At 42.3% G+C, this 13638-nt stretch overlaps 1 protein-coding gene across 2 annotated transcripts in view; it reads right to left on the reverse strand.

Annotated features, from left to right (window-relative positions):
* Nucleotides 1-5832: 5832 nt before the first annotated feature.
* Ocrl (OCRL inositol polyphosphate-5-phosphatase) overlaps nucleotides 5833-13638 on the reverse strand; it is a 52085-nt gene continuing 44279 nt past the window's right edge. For both annotated transcript variants that reach the window (XM_028762461.1, XM_028762511.1), the window contains 5 exons: nucleotides 11183-11299; nucleotides 10240-10324; nucleotides 9514-9641; nucleotides 8450-8561; nucleotides 5833-8251 (listed from right to left, as the gene is read on the reverse strand). In XM_028762461.1, the coding sequence (XP_028618294.1) occupies nucleotides 8127-8251; nucleotides 8450-8561; nucleotides 9514-9641; nucleotides 10240-10324; nucleotides 11183-11299 (567 nt within the window). In that variant the 3' untranslated portion in view covers nucleotides 5833-8126. The remainder of the gene's footprint in view (nucleotides 8252-8449; nucleotides 8562-9513; nucleotides 9642-10239; nucleotides 10325-11182; nucleotides 11300-13638) is intronic.

Consider the following 13638-nt stretch of genomic DNA (forward strand, 5'->3'; position numbering starts at 1 on the left):
CCAGTTAGTTTGTAGGAAGGTTACACACTGGGTAGATGGCTACAATGAGTAAGACCTGGGGTAATCTGCAATCCTAGCACTCAGGAGGCCAAGGTAGAAGGATTGTTTCTAGTTTTGAGATTAGTCTGGTTTTCATAATGACACCTTGTTTTTTTTTTTTTTTTTTTTTAAAGGAGAGGTGAAGGCAGCCGGATGTATGAAATAAATGTTATTAATGTAGACATCGACATTGGCCGGAATGATGGCAGGGGCTGAAGCAGACAGGACAACTGGGAACTAGGTAATGGTACCTCTATTGTAGAGGTCAATAGGCAACCAGTGTGGTCGCTGGTCCATCAGCTTCAGCCTTACCTGGTATGATGGCTAGCTTGTCAACTTCACAAAACCTAGAATCACTTGGGAGGAGGGGCACAATGAGGGTTTGTATACATTGGGTTGGGCTATGAACATGTCTTAGGCGAGTGTAGTAAGTGATGAGAGGAAGACAGTGCCCTCTGTGGGCAGCACTATTCACTAGGCAGGGGGTCCTGAACTATATGAAAGTAGAGAAATCAAGCTGAGTAGAAGCAAACATGCAAGCACGCATGCATTTGATTCTCCCTGCTCTTGACTATGGATGTAATGTGACCAACTACCTGTCTCAGGCTCCTACCATTGTGACTTCCCTGTGAGTGAGAGACTGTAAGCCAGAATTGTGGGCTAAAATAACCCCTTTCTCCCTTAATTTACTTTTTGCCAGGGTATTTTATCATAGCAACAGAAATGAAACCAGAACATCTGAGAACCTGTCAGAAATGCAAATGCTCACTATTCCTAGGCTTTAAATAGTTGTGTCTTCAGAAAAATTAATGTTGAGGCTCAGTCCCCAGTCCTAGCAGTGTCAGATGGTAGGATCTAATGGGAGGGGTTAGGGCCATAAGAGCAGAGCCCCCATTAATCGGGATTAATGCTTTTCTTGTGGGAATGAATTGCCTATAGTGGATTCAATCCCTATTTTTCACTTATGTCTCCTCCTGTCCTGCCCTTCTACTTCCTGCTAGGAGGTGAAGAACCAGGAGGCCCACACCAGAAGCCAAGCAGATGCCAGTACCATGCACCTGGGCGCTTAAATATCCACAGTTACCAATCAAAATAAATATCTATGCCTCCTAAATTACCTAGTCTTGTCTCTGACCATACCACCCTGAACATTCCTGATCTCATCTAAATTACCAAGTCCTCAACTATTTTGTTATACCAACAGAACATGCAATAAGATACCCACCCCTAGACCTACTCTGAAACTCAGGAGGTGAGTTCTAGTCTTCCTGGTAGTTCTTACCCCTCAGGTGATTCTGTGCAGTTTGAGAATCAATGTCCTAGGAAATTTTAAAGATATTTTTATGCCCAAGTCCTGACAGGGAACTCTCATTTAAGGATCTTAAGTAGGGCCTTGATACTGGTAATTTCTACATGCTGCAGTCATTAAAGAAGCTTCTAGATACTGCTGCTGCTGTTCTTGGGGACCACAGTTGGAGAATTACAGCTGTACATGACTGTGATGAAGGCCAGGGTTCAGAACTATTCATTTAAATTGCAGATGAGGAATCGAACAGTCCAGAGCCATGGCTTCAAACCAAAATCCAGAAGCAAACAAGCTCCTTGTCTTCCCTAAGTGAGCTAGAAGGGTAGGAATAGCTTCCTCGGGACAGAGGAGAGAGAACATAGCACTGCAGGTAAAGAGTTAGAGGTGGCCCAAGTAGCCAAAGCCAAAGTGAGGCATTTACTTATAAGGCTGGGAGGGCTAGAAGCCAGGCCCACAGGATAAGGCAAAGCTTCCTAAAAACAGTAAGAGACTAGCATGGAGGAATGGGCAGAGTAGCCAGCGTGGCTCCCAAGGTTGGAGAGCAGCCAGATGAGTGTAGTTGTAATTCACTCTTCTTCTAATTTGAGCAGGTATGACCAAAGAGAGGTGTCTCACAAATTAAAAGCAAAGTTTGCTTGAGGAGAATCTGAGTTCTGTTCTCAGGATCTATATCAAGTAACTCATGACTACCTGTAACTGCAGCTCTAGGGGATCCAATGCTATCTTCTGCTCCTGTGGGCACCTGCACATACTTGCTACACACACACACACACACACACACACACACACACAAATGAGAAAACAAACAATCAAGACAGGGCATTGTTATTTAGCTAAGTCTAACCTTGAACTCAGTATATAACCCAGGCTAACCTCTAAATCAATTTGGCCTTCTAAGCAAACACTTGCTTTATAAATGTATATCACCATACTTGGCTTTAAGTTATATCCAAATCCCATTTTCAAAAAGACTTCTAGGGTAGGGGTGGGGGTCATCTAGATGGGCCAGTGAATAACAAGAACTTGTCATACAAGCCTGACAACCTGATTTCAATCCCTGAACCCAGTATAAGGAGAGAACTGATTTCTACAACTTGTTCCCTGACCTACACTCAGCCTACACTCAGAGACACACACACACACACACACACACACCACACGCACACTCATGCACACACTAATAATACTAATAAAATGATGATGATGATGATGATAATAATTTGAAAATGAGTTACAGATAGATAAGGTCTGAAACACAGAGGCATAGGTGCTGGTATGGTGGCGTGTCTCAGTCAGATGATAAAGAAGAGTAAAACAGGTTGAGTACCAGCTGATTCTTGCCTATCTGACAAGGTTATTAGCAAGAACTCTAAAGCTTTAGGTACAATTACAGCTGGGAGTGGGAAGACTATATAGCAGCTTCTACATGCCACGTACTATTGTGGCAGCTTAAGGTATCTTTCATTTTACAATTTCATACCTCTCAGGCTATGAGAAAGTTAGGATACTGTTCTAAACATACCTGGTAAGGTTTTAGTGTTTTTAATAAGCAAGTGATGAGACTCATGTAATTACACCATATAAAGTCAATATTACACCCATTTCATTTTACAGGCAAGAAAACTATAGGCTAACTAGTCTAAAGTCACTTACAATAAAGAAGTGGCAGGAACTGGATTGAGTAGCAGATCCAAGGTAAGGCAATTCTGGTTAAATGTTAACTGGTGAGTATATGCCAAGGGCAAGCCTCAGCTTGGAGAAGGGTTCTGAGAGAAGGGGTCTCTGGGAGCGGTGAAAACAAATTACTCAAAGTCAAATTGTGGGTCCAAGCTGGCGGCCTATATTCTGCTGGAGACAGCACAGCTTTCCAGCCTGCTTTCTCTCTGATCTGCTTTCTTCCTCTCTGATCTGCTTTCTCTCTCTCTGATCTGCTTTCTCTCTCTCTGATCTGCTTTCTCTCTCTCTAATCTGCTTTCTCTCTCTCTAATCTGCTTTCTCTCTTTTTCCTCTCTGTCTCTAGTTCTCCAAGCAGTTCTCTCTTGCTAGTCTAAAAAATTCTCTGGATGGCTCATCTCTTCAGATCATAAGCCCAGTCTTTAATTTTACACATCAATCCAGTCATTTACTCCAGGTTCCCTTTTGATTATCCTGCGAATCAGCATCCCATGTCTCCAGCCCCTTAGTTCTTAGGAGACAGCAATCACACATTTTCTTTTAACATTGCAAAGAATTCAGAGATCTGCCTGCCTCTGTTAAGCACAGAGGATAAGTTAGCTGGGTGGGACCCTGTCCTGAAATTACTGTTTCTACCACACCTGGGCCTTGAGTCCCAGGCTAACCTTGAACTCAGGAATCTGCCAGCCTTTGTATCTTTCTGACAAGCTGGCTCATTAATGCAGCTGCCTCTGTTCCTTTAGATTCATGAGTCCTCTCATTTAATTCATATTGCATCCTTTTTTTGTATAGTTGAGAAATTATATATATTTGAAACTCAGGTTTTTAGAGTTCTTTTCTACAGCCTGAAGGCCTCAGCATTTACCATTTTGCTAAGACATTAGTCACACCTTCGCCTCTTGGACCCGTTCGTTCTATCTCATTATCATTAACATTAACATGGAGGATATTCCTTAAAGGAGAAATGTAAAATATGTACATTATTATACAAAAAAAGCCTTATGCCTAGGGCAGCCAAGACACTCATGGAGGCCTATGCCTCTTGTCCGTCCCCATGGACAGGAACCACATCAATCCATCCCCACCAAGGCCATGCTGCACCTGGCAAGTATAGGTTAAGGTTCTGTAGGGTGTTCATTGACCCATGTTAGAATATAAAATTTAAGCCTTTTCTTCCCACCAAACTACAGGATGGGTCAATCATTGTCCTCCCTGAACTCCCTATTTGAACAAAGACAATGGATTAGATCATTTACTAAGACTCTTTCCTTAACATTCTGTGGTTTTACAGTTACACTGTGTGGCTATGGATTATTAAACCACACAGAGCCTGTTCAACTTGCTTTGCATCAAAAAGGCCCTAGTGGGGCCTCTCTAACACAAGAGCATTGGGGGTAGGTACAGATGCAGTTTCTAACTTCAGGCAAGGACTGCTACAATGCCTGCTATGCTACATCACCCACTGCTACACAGAACCTGCTGGGCATTAGTCTCCATTCATAGAAGGGAATATCACTTTTGAAAGGGAATACCTTCTGCCAAGCCTTTGGGTGGAGCTAGAAAAAAAAAACATCCCCAACAACACTGAGTCAGCACATGCATCTGGCAGGCTCGCAGTGGGAGGGGAGTGGAAGAAGGCCTGGTTAAGAAGAAATCTCCAGCGAAGCTTCTTAAGTCTCAAGGGTAATGAAGTCAGAATCCTCAAAGTAATGCTGTATATGGGCCAGCCAAGAGTGATGCCCTGTTCACTTGAGGAGCACCCTCTCCAAGTGCCAGAGAGCTCATACCACAGCCTTCCCTACGTATTTGTAAATGTCTGTACGTTATCACCCCAAGTAATAACCTGGTTTTCAAAAGGTCTAAAATGGATTATGTGAAAACCAGGCACTTTGGGAGTCAGATCTAATCCACCTAGGCTGACAGCAGGGACAACTGGGCTCCTCTGAAATGTGTGTGTTAGGACTTGTCATGCTTCTGGGGCTGGCAGGGTCATGGAAATGACTTTGTTGTAGCATTTATAGGATTAAGAATCAGATTCTAACTGGGCAAGATGGTGTGTGACTACAGCCCTAGCTACAAGAGAGGCTGGGCTAGGATTGTTGATTGACTCTAGAAGTTCAAGAGCAGCCTCAGCAATGTAGTGAGATTCTACTACAAATCCCATCCACTCCCCAAAAAGGGAGACTTTCCTTTGATGAACTCACTGTTGCCTGAACCCTTAGGGTCAAAATGATTTTTTGCTGGCCCTGAATGTACATGACTTCTTTATTAGTCTTGTAAAATACATGGCTTCTTATACACTCACTGTATGTGTGTAGGTGCTTGCAGAGGCCCTTGGATCCCCTGGAGGTGGAGTTACAGCAGTTGTGACCTGCCAGATGTGGGTACTAAGAACTAAAACTAGTCAGTAAGTGTTCCTAACTGCTGAGCCATCTCTCCAGTCCCAATTTTATGTGAGAGGTTAGATGACAACTTTCTGGAGTCCGTTCCCTCCTTCTACCATGTGGCTTCTGGGAATCAAACTCAGGCCTTCAACCTTGATGGCAAGTACCTTTACCCATGGAATTATCTCATCAACCTAGGAAAACACTCTTTTTTCTGGTGCTGAGGATCAAATCCAAGGCTTTGTGCATGTTAAGTAAGTACTCTAGAATGGAGTTATAGACCCAGCACAACGATTTTAAAAGGTATTTCTGTGTACGCTCTGTAGTGACAGGTAAAAGTATGGTTGGATGGGGACTGCAAAAAAGTGGTGAGACAAAGTGACATTAAATCTCCCCTCTTCAGTTCTTTCTCAGTCACAGCACAATGAGTTTTCACACAACATATATTTATTCATAAAATTGCAATAAATTATAATAAAAAAGATGACACAAAATACAGAACCCCACTAGCAGCTTTGCGTAGTGACCGAGACATTTTTTTTTGTGAAATATAACAAAGAAGTATAGATTAAGAATCAGAAAGGGAAACTAATGCAGTATCACCCAATAGATTAGAATCATTTTTTCCCGAAGATGCTAGGTGCAGAGTCTTTCCCTACCAGTTGGATCTGAAATCCTTAATTCAGAGCAACTATGAAATAGTACCTTGGAGGAATTAGGAATTAAGAGGTTGAGGTACAGGATAGGCAGGATAGGGAAGCAGGTTTCTTCCATCTGATCTGTTTTGTATCCCCTACCTGGAGATTGTCGAAAACCCTCAACCCTATATACATCCCAGACCAAGCTGGACAAAAGGCTCAGGCAGTGAAGCAACTTGGTGCTTTGGCCTGATGGAAGACGGGCACTATGTGCATGCTCCACAGAGCCCCCACTAACCACATTCTTGCTTATCCAAAGACCCAAGGTTGGCAAGGTATTATAAAACGGGCACAGGAGAGGCATTTCCCTGTGGACCACCTTGCTCCAGCTCCTCTCATCGGCTTCTTCAGTGATTACTTTCTGGCCTAATAGATATGACGAAATTCTTCTGCTCTCCGTCTTCCATTAACCAACTGTTGACCCAACCAGATCTTCAGTAAGCTGGCACCAATACTTTGATTCCAATTTCCCAACTCCCAATTATTTAACGGCTTAACCAGTCTGTTGTAGGATACATACCTTTTGTTCTCCCAAGAACTCAATTTTTGAGAAGACGAGGGAGCTGCTGGAAAACCCATTTGATGGTGGATGTTTCCCTGGCCCTCTCTTTGCATGGTACAAGATGCTACTGATGGACTCAGCAGCCAAGATTGTACACACAGCCTATACAAGCTCCTTACATCAGATGTTAATAGGTAAGAATGAGACGACTTGGGTTGGTTTGGTGAATGAAACCAAGCAAGTCAATTTCACCAGGCAGTTTTGCAGCCAGGAGCTGGCAACAGGTTTGTCAGTCAATACATTAACTTTTAAAAAGTTTGTCTGTCCCACAAAGCTTGAATAAAATGAAAACCTTAGAGTCATTTCAAGTGGAAGAGGTAATGTGTGTGGCTGGTCCCACGGACCAGTCTCTCTTACACAGCACTTGATATAGTGTCTAGGAGCCAAGGGCAGTCTTTTAAGTCTTTGCTTGAAGGAGGCAGATGTGGAGCCCAGAGTCAGCCCTGTTGAGAGAGACCAATGTTTTCCCCTGATACTTCAGAAGACAGGAGAATGGGTTCCGAGGGTTACCCTCACTACTTGGGTTGGAGGGTGAGGAAAGCTCCACGGGGCCTCACTTGAGGTACACAGAGTCCTCTTCTGACTGTGATGCAAAGATTATTCTGGAAGTGGGTTTCTAGTGGGGAAGATGGGCACCCTGGCATGCAGGATTGCTCCTCGTGTCAAGTGTGGATATTAGCAGGGAACAGGGAGTGGGATGCAGGGACATTTTCACTCTGACATACTCACAGTGCTTTCCTCGCTGTTGTGATGTTTCTCACATCAGTGGGATACCATCTCTATAGTTCATAAAATTACGTAACTAAACATGGTCTGAGGCAAGGAAATATGGTTCCACCAGGTGTGGCTCCACAAGAAGGCCAATATTACAGTGACACATAGACATCATTGTAGTAGAAATGCACAAATGCATGTAACAATCACATGTAGACAGTGAACTTCACTGTTCAGGACACCCATGGAGTCACTAGCCTCATCCAGGCTTCCTTCAAAGTGATAGGATGGAGGAAGTGTGCAAAGTAGTGACATGAGGAGAGGGTGGGTCCAAAGTGCATCATACAAAGGACTGCAGACAAGTCTGAGCTATAGCAAGTAGTGCTTGTAGGCTTAGAACGGGAACACCTCTCAATCCAGGCCTAGGGTATTAAAGATAATCATGAGGACTGGGAAGCAGGGCAGAAAACATACCCCTAGGTAAAGGTGTGTAAATACAGACCTCTTTGCTTTACAAAGAGTAAACACAAAAACACCGAAATATGGTAACTTTGGCTTGGCAATATATGTCTAAAAGGATTTTGCTGTGTAGGATATGGTGAGGAAGGATTAGGAAACTCTTCCCTTTGTACTATTAACAGAATGTAAGATCCTACGATAGAACCTTCTTGTGTCATAGCTTTTCAAATGATTCTGAAATACTCGGAGCCCAAGATCTTCCTCCTCTAGAATCTCAGATAGGAAAAGACTTAGTCTTCCTCGTTCCCAAGGAGGAAGACCAGAAGGAACTGGATGGCACGCTGGCGGTCACTTGGAGACTGTCTTGTCATGAGGTTTGGTGGAGGCCTTAAGAGAAGGCTAGTGAACAGGGTAGCTAGAGGGTGGGAGAAAGAAAAGGGGAAGCCCATTGTCAGACATGACCTAAGCAAAACCTCAAGGTTTGGGGTGCAGGGAACAAGAGGGAAGGGACTGCCATGCTCCTGAACATCAAATAAGGTATACATTATGCATGATGTCTACAGATTCTTTTCAACAAGCATTCCATACAGACTTTCTCATGAAGTACCCTTACCGATCATGTTGGTGCTGACATTGTTGTAATCAGAGAATTTTAAGAGTTCACGAAGGAATGCCATCAAGTAGCGGAAGACATTTCTATGGCACCTTGGAAGCTGGGAAATTACCTGTTGTTTAGAGAGGAGTGTGAAGTAAGGTAAACGCCTTGTAGGGAATGAGAATCTATACCTGCCATAAGAACAACTTGTAATCCAACTGTTACAGGTCCCATTTGTCTGTCACTACCCTCATGTATACTCATATACTCATGAGCAGTACTTTACTTGCCAAATTATGACTCTGGAGTAAGTATGGTTTGGTTTCTCTCTATTCAATGACCAGGCCATTCAGTCAGCACAGGGTCACGTTCACACAGTGCCTCACCAGAAGGAAAGTGTTCATCTGTTATTTTTCCTTTTCCTCCAACAGCAAAGGCATCAGCCAACTTGTTTTTCTCTATAATGCCACTTGGCAATGATGGATACCTCTTATCAACACTCACTAATGTGATTCATAGCTAGTCTCAGCCATTGTGGACCAAAATCTTTGCAAGATCAAAAACATATCAAGAAGGAAAGAAGGAGGAGGTGGTAGCTGCTTCCAACTGTCGTCTACTCTTTCATGTAATGACAACTGGAACTGCACTTACAATTCGCTTTGCAATCTCACCCCAGGGTGAGAGGTATTCACTTCACTATGTTTTCTGTTAACAGAAATAGGCCACCTAGAAAATATTCAAATATAATAAAAAATAATACTACGTAAATTCAACTTTACTTATTTAGTGTGTGTCGGGGAGCGGCCGGGCACATGTGGAGATAAGAGAACAACTAGTGGGAGTTGATTGTTTTCTTCCATCACTTGTGTTCCTGGGATCAACCTTAGGTCAACAGGCTTGGTGGCAAGTACCTTTACCCATTGAGCCATCTCACTGGCTCCCTTAAGCATCTTAACTTTTAACTATGGTGTCCTATCACGAATAACTGACCCAGGCCTATTCTATTCTATAGCTTTGTAAAACTGACCATTTCTCTACGGGAGAACCTGCACTGAGCACATCTTCAGAGCACCAAAACTCACCTGTTTGCAGATCCGAGGATCATGAGCAGAGTCAAGACATCGCTGATACAGTTCATAACAGATGACTGGCTCTGGCAGGGCTTCCAGGAAAATGAGCAGTGCTTCAGCCACAGAGTGGTTACTACCAGCTGAATTACCTTGAGTTAAAGGAAGAGGAACCCAGAAAAAGGCCAGAGAACTGACTCAAGCCTCTACAGGGATGGCTTTTCTCTTCTCTTTCAGCACACACTGCTCCTGACTATGTTTTGATAATGGTCCAGGTGCTCTACAACCAGGTTGGTACAGAACTTGCTAGTCCCTTGGGAGGTTCCACTATAACTAGAGACTTGGAGAGCATAGTCTCCACCATGACAGGGTCCACTGGATGAGTTATACTAGTTGCCAGTGTTTTCTCTCATTCTTCTTCCTGTCCTACTGAAAGCACACGGCTGTCAAGGTTCGCAGGGACGACCAACTGGCTGAAGAACAGTACTGGTGTTAGGGCTCCTACGTCCTGTGCTCATTAGAAGTTGTTGTTAGCCTCCCCTGGATTCTTCTTAGTCTGAGTTTTGACACAAAGGGAGACTAAAAGTTCCTGAAAGGTCTTGAGAAAACAAATGGATAGTTACTATCTTAAAATAAGGTAACAGCAAACATCAGTGTAGAAACACAAGCATCAAATACAGGTGGGAAAAGACTTTGTCCAAGTATCTGTCCATATCCCCAAGCTTTTGGCAGAAAGGATACGAATCGTCTCAGGAATGCTGGTATCCAGACAATCAATGATCTGCTGTAACTCCTCCTGCATTCCAGGGGTTTGGAATAAGTCCTCCTACCAAAGAAGTACGAATGAAGGCAACAAGGCAAGACAGCTATCCCCTCAAGTTCTGAGCTTGCCCAGAAACGGGGAGAGCAACAGGACAAAAAGTGAAGGGTGGTGCATGTATTAACAGTTAGGGAAGGAAGTATGTATGTAGCATCGTTTTCCTTTACCATTTGTATAATCCACGTGAAAAGTTATTTCAGGCAAGAAAATGATCTGTCAGAAAATGACATTTCAGTCTCTACGTGATAAGGCAAGGGACTACACAGGCAGATCAGGAAGCCCAGTAGTGCACTACTGAGCCTCTAGACAACAGAGTATACCCTGTACAAGTACAGCCATTGACAAATGTGGACAGAATTGGATGAAGGGAAAGGTGTGAATGGTACATTCATGATACAACTTGGTTTCCGAATTATACTGCTCTTAGTAGATCTGAGAACATTACCCTTCAACTTGGTCAAAGAAAGTTTTTTTTTTTTTAAAGGGAATGAGTTGGGGGTAGCTAGGGTTTTAGTACATGATTTAAAAGAAAACTCAGTGTTCTGTTAAAGAAATGGGCTTGAAGTTTGTTTCAATTTGTAGCAATTGGCTACAGGGCAGCCAAAATAGGCATTAGACCAGAGTACTCAGTTGTCCAGGACAAAGTATATAAACAAGCCAGAGGCATTCTCAGTTCTAGTGTTGTCTCTGCCCTCAGACTCAGAGTTCTCTGAGTTAGCTTAGCTTGTATGCTTTAGTGGTCTGACGGTGTAGCCACACCGAGGCTGCTTGGCACAGTTAAATGCACTATGCTGATGTGAAGCCTACTTCCCTATATGATTCATACACACGCTACAGTTGCAGGGAAGGTTTGCTCTCACTTACCTGGTGACATGCATATTTGAACAAGTGATCTACTAGAAGCCAGATCTCTTTGGGGACTTGAAGGGGTCGCTCACTGGCACCTTCATCCAAGGGGACCATCTGCAGAAGGGATTTCTCCTAACAGACAAAAAGGGATTAGAATCAAAGGGGCCTCAGAGTAAAGTATTAAATCTCCTTCCAAATCTTCTCAAGTGGATACAATGTGATCTTTGTCTCTTAAGCTTTTGCCTTTTTTTTCCCTCACAAGAGACATGCATGTTTAGAAGGCACTCAGTAATGATTGCAGTAGTTAAAACAATCTTCTTCCCAAAATGCTTTATTCAATTAGTAAGCATTTTGTCTGTGCTTATGGTTTGCTTCCTGTGGCTGCATTCCATATTCTCAAGTGAGAATATAATACAGTCATAGTACAGTCTATGTATGACCAGTAGCTGGACCATGAAATCACAATTGTTAATATATAGTACCCTGAGGGACTGTATTTACACTTAGGTTTCTGTTTATTCTACACTAACTCTTCATTCAGATCTTATCAAAAGTACTACTGGGAGTTCTCATTGCTTCTTTATCTGAATTGCTTTGGCTCTCAGGAATTAAAGACAACTCTGCACATTAGATGCATATACATTGATACTTTAGATTTGATTCAAGTTTCTAATCATAAGCCCCAAGATCTAAAAGTAATAATATGGAATATAGCAACCAAAGAGCTAGAATACCATGAAAATTCAAAGGTTTGCTTCCAAAAGTTATTGTTTACATTAATAGCTCAGCAAAGAATTTTAGGGGCTATTATTTGTCTTAAGTACCTTTCTATTGTTAGAGTCTTCTGAAAGAATATAAGACAAAAATCCCGAAGTGACACACACCAGACAAATAACTAAATTCAAAGAGTACAATAAACTCAATTATCTCCCAATACTCAAAAATAAATATGTTAATTTATCTTAGGTTTATAGTTTCAAATGTAAGGAATATGAAAAAAATACATCTAAAATAGGCTAAAGGACATCTAAAGGCAGTGTACAGAAAAACCCCAGTGGAGAAAGCCATGTTCAATTTTTAGCATCCTCTTCTTTTTGCCACTTCTAAGTTATACATTATATATTGTTAACTTTCAGAAATTCTTGCCTGGCATTGTTCTATCTATAACCTCCAGTCATGTAGCTTTAAAGGAAAGGAAATAAAAGCCTGTATCACTATGCTTGCAGAGACAGCACATACTCCAGTGACACCCAGGTATCTTTCTAACATGGTATTCTTTAATAAGCACTGATGAGCTTTCTAAGCTGCTGCACCCTTCTCAGGGAATAAAGAGAAGGAGGTGGTCATCACTGATTCCCATTTAAATCTCTCTATTAAATCTATTTTCACATTTTGCTATGTCTTGATATTCATATTCTTATATAGTTGCTGTAACTTCTATTGGTGCGTCACTCACTGGTTTCATTCTGGCTGTATGTATTACCTGCACGTAATTACCTGATATCTGAGCCCAAGCACTTCATAATGCGCTCTACTAACTTGCTGCACCAAACAGAACACATGTACAGATTCTTTAGCAGATGCCTCTAAACTTACCATATATAAATTATTCATCATTGACTCATACTTTCAAAAACCCTGACATCCAACTGAAGGTTTTACCTGTACTGAGGCATTGAGATAACACAAGGCACTGTTAGCTGAATGCACAGAACATGGACTGCCCTAACAGAAAAGAGCTAAGAAGCAAAGGTGTCTTAAGCCTTAGTGGTTTAAAAGGTTAATAAAATGTCAGTAGGTTATATACAGCATCTATTATCCACCTCCAGATTCATGTTTGACAATCAGAAATGTCACACTTGTGGCTCTGAAGTGTAGAAATAGATACATTAAGAAAATGGGGAAAGAATATTTACAAAACAATGTTCTGTACATCATTGTGAACTCCTAATGTTCAAGGGGGGAACCAAGACCCTCTGCCTTCTTTCAACAGGACACATTCTTTGCCTTATAAGCCTTCACTTTGTAATCTTAATGCTAACGGTTAAAGCAGCTTCACATTCAAAGTGCATTCAACTCCACTCAATGGAGAGGTCCCACAAACACGATGAAAGTGCAGTGGAATGTCTGTCTAGTTCCTGCCTCTGCATTTGGCAGCCCCGAGGGGAGCCTGGCCTTTCTAGTTGAGGGTGAATAAGGTCATGAGGGACTACAGAAGGGCCATACCACTGGACAGTCAGGAAACAGTACCCACTCCTTACATTCTGGTGCTCAGGAGCACTGGGACTTTTTATAGCATTTTCTACCTTGCTGGGCTTTGAGCCTTGTCTGTTAGAACATAGAAAATATCTTTCGTTGTCGAAAAACAGACAGCTAAGATTAGATGATTTATGATTTTACTTAGCTTCACAATTCTACTCTCCGATCTGCTTCTTGACTACATCTGGGCATTCTCTGGGTAATTAACGGCT

The sequence above is a fragment of the Grammomys surdaster genome, unplaced genomic scaffold (assembly GCF_004785775.1).
Source record: "Grammomys surdaster isolate TR1022 unplaced genomic scaffold, NIH_TR_1.0 60, whole genome shotgun sequence".
Lineage (NCBI taxonomy): Eukaryota > Metazoa > Chordata > Mammalia > Rodentia > Muridae > Grammomys > Grammomys surdaster.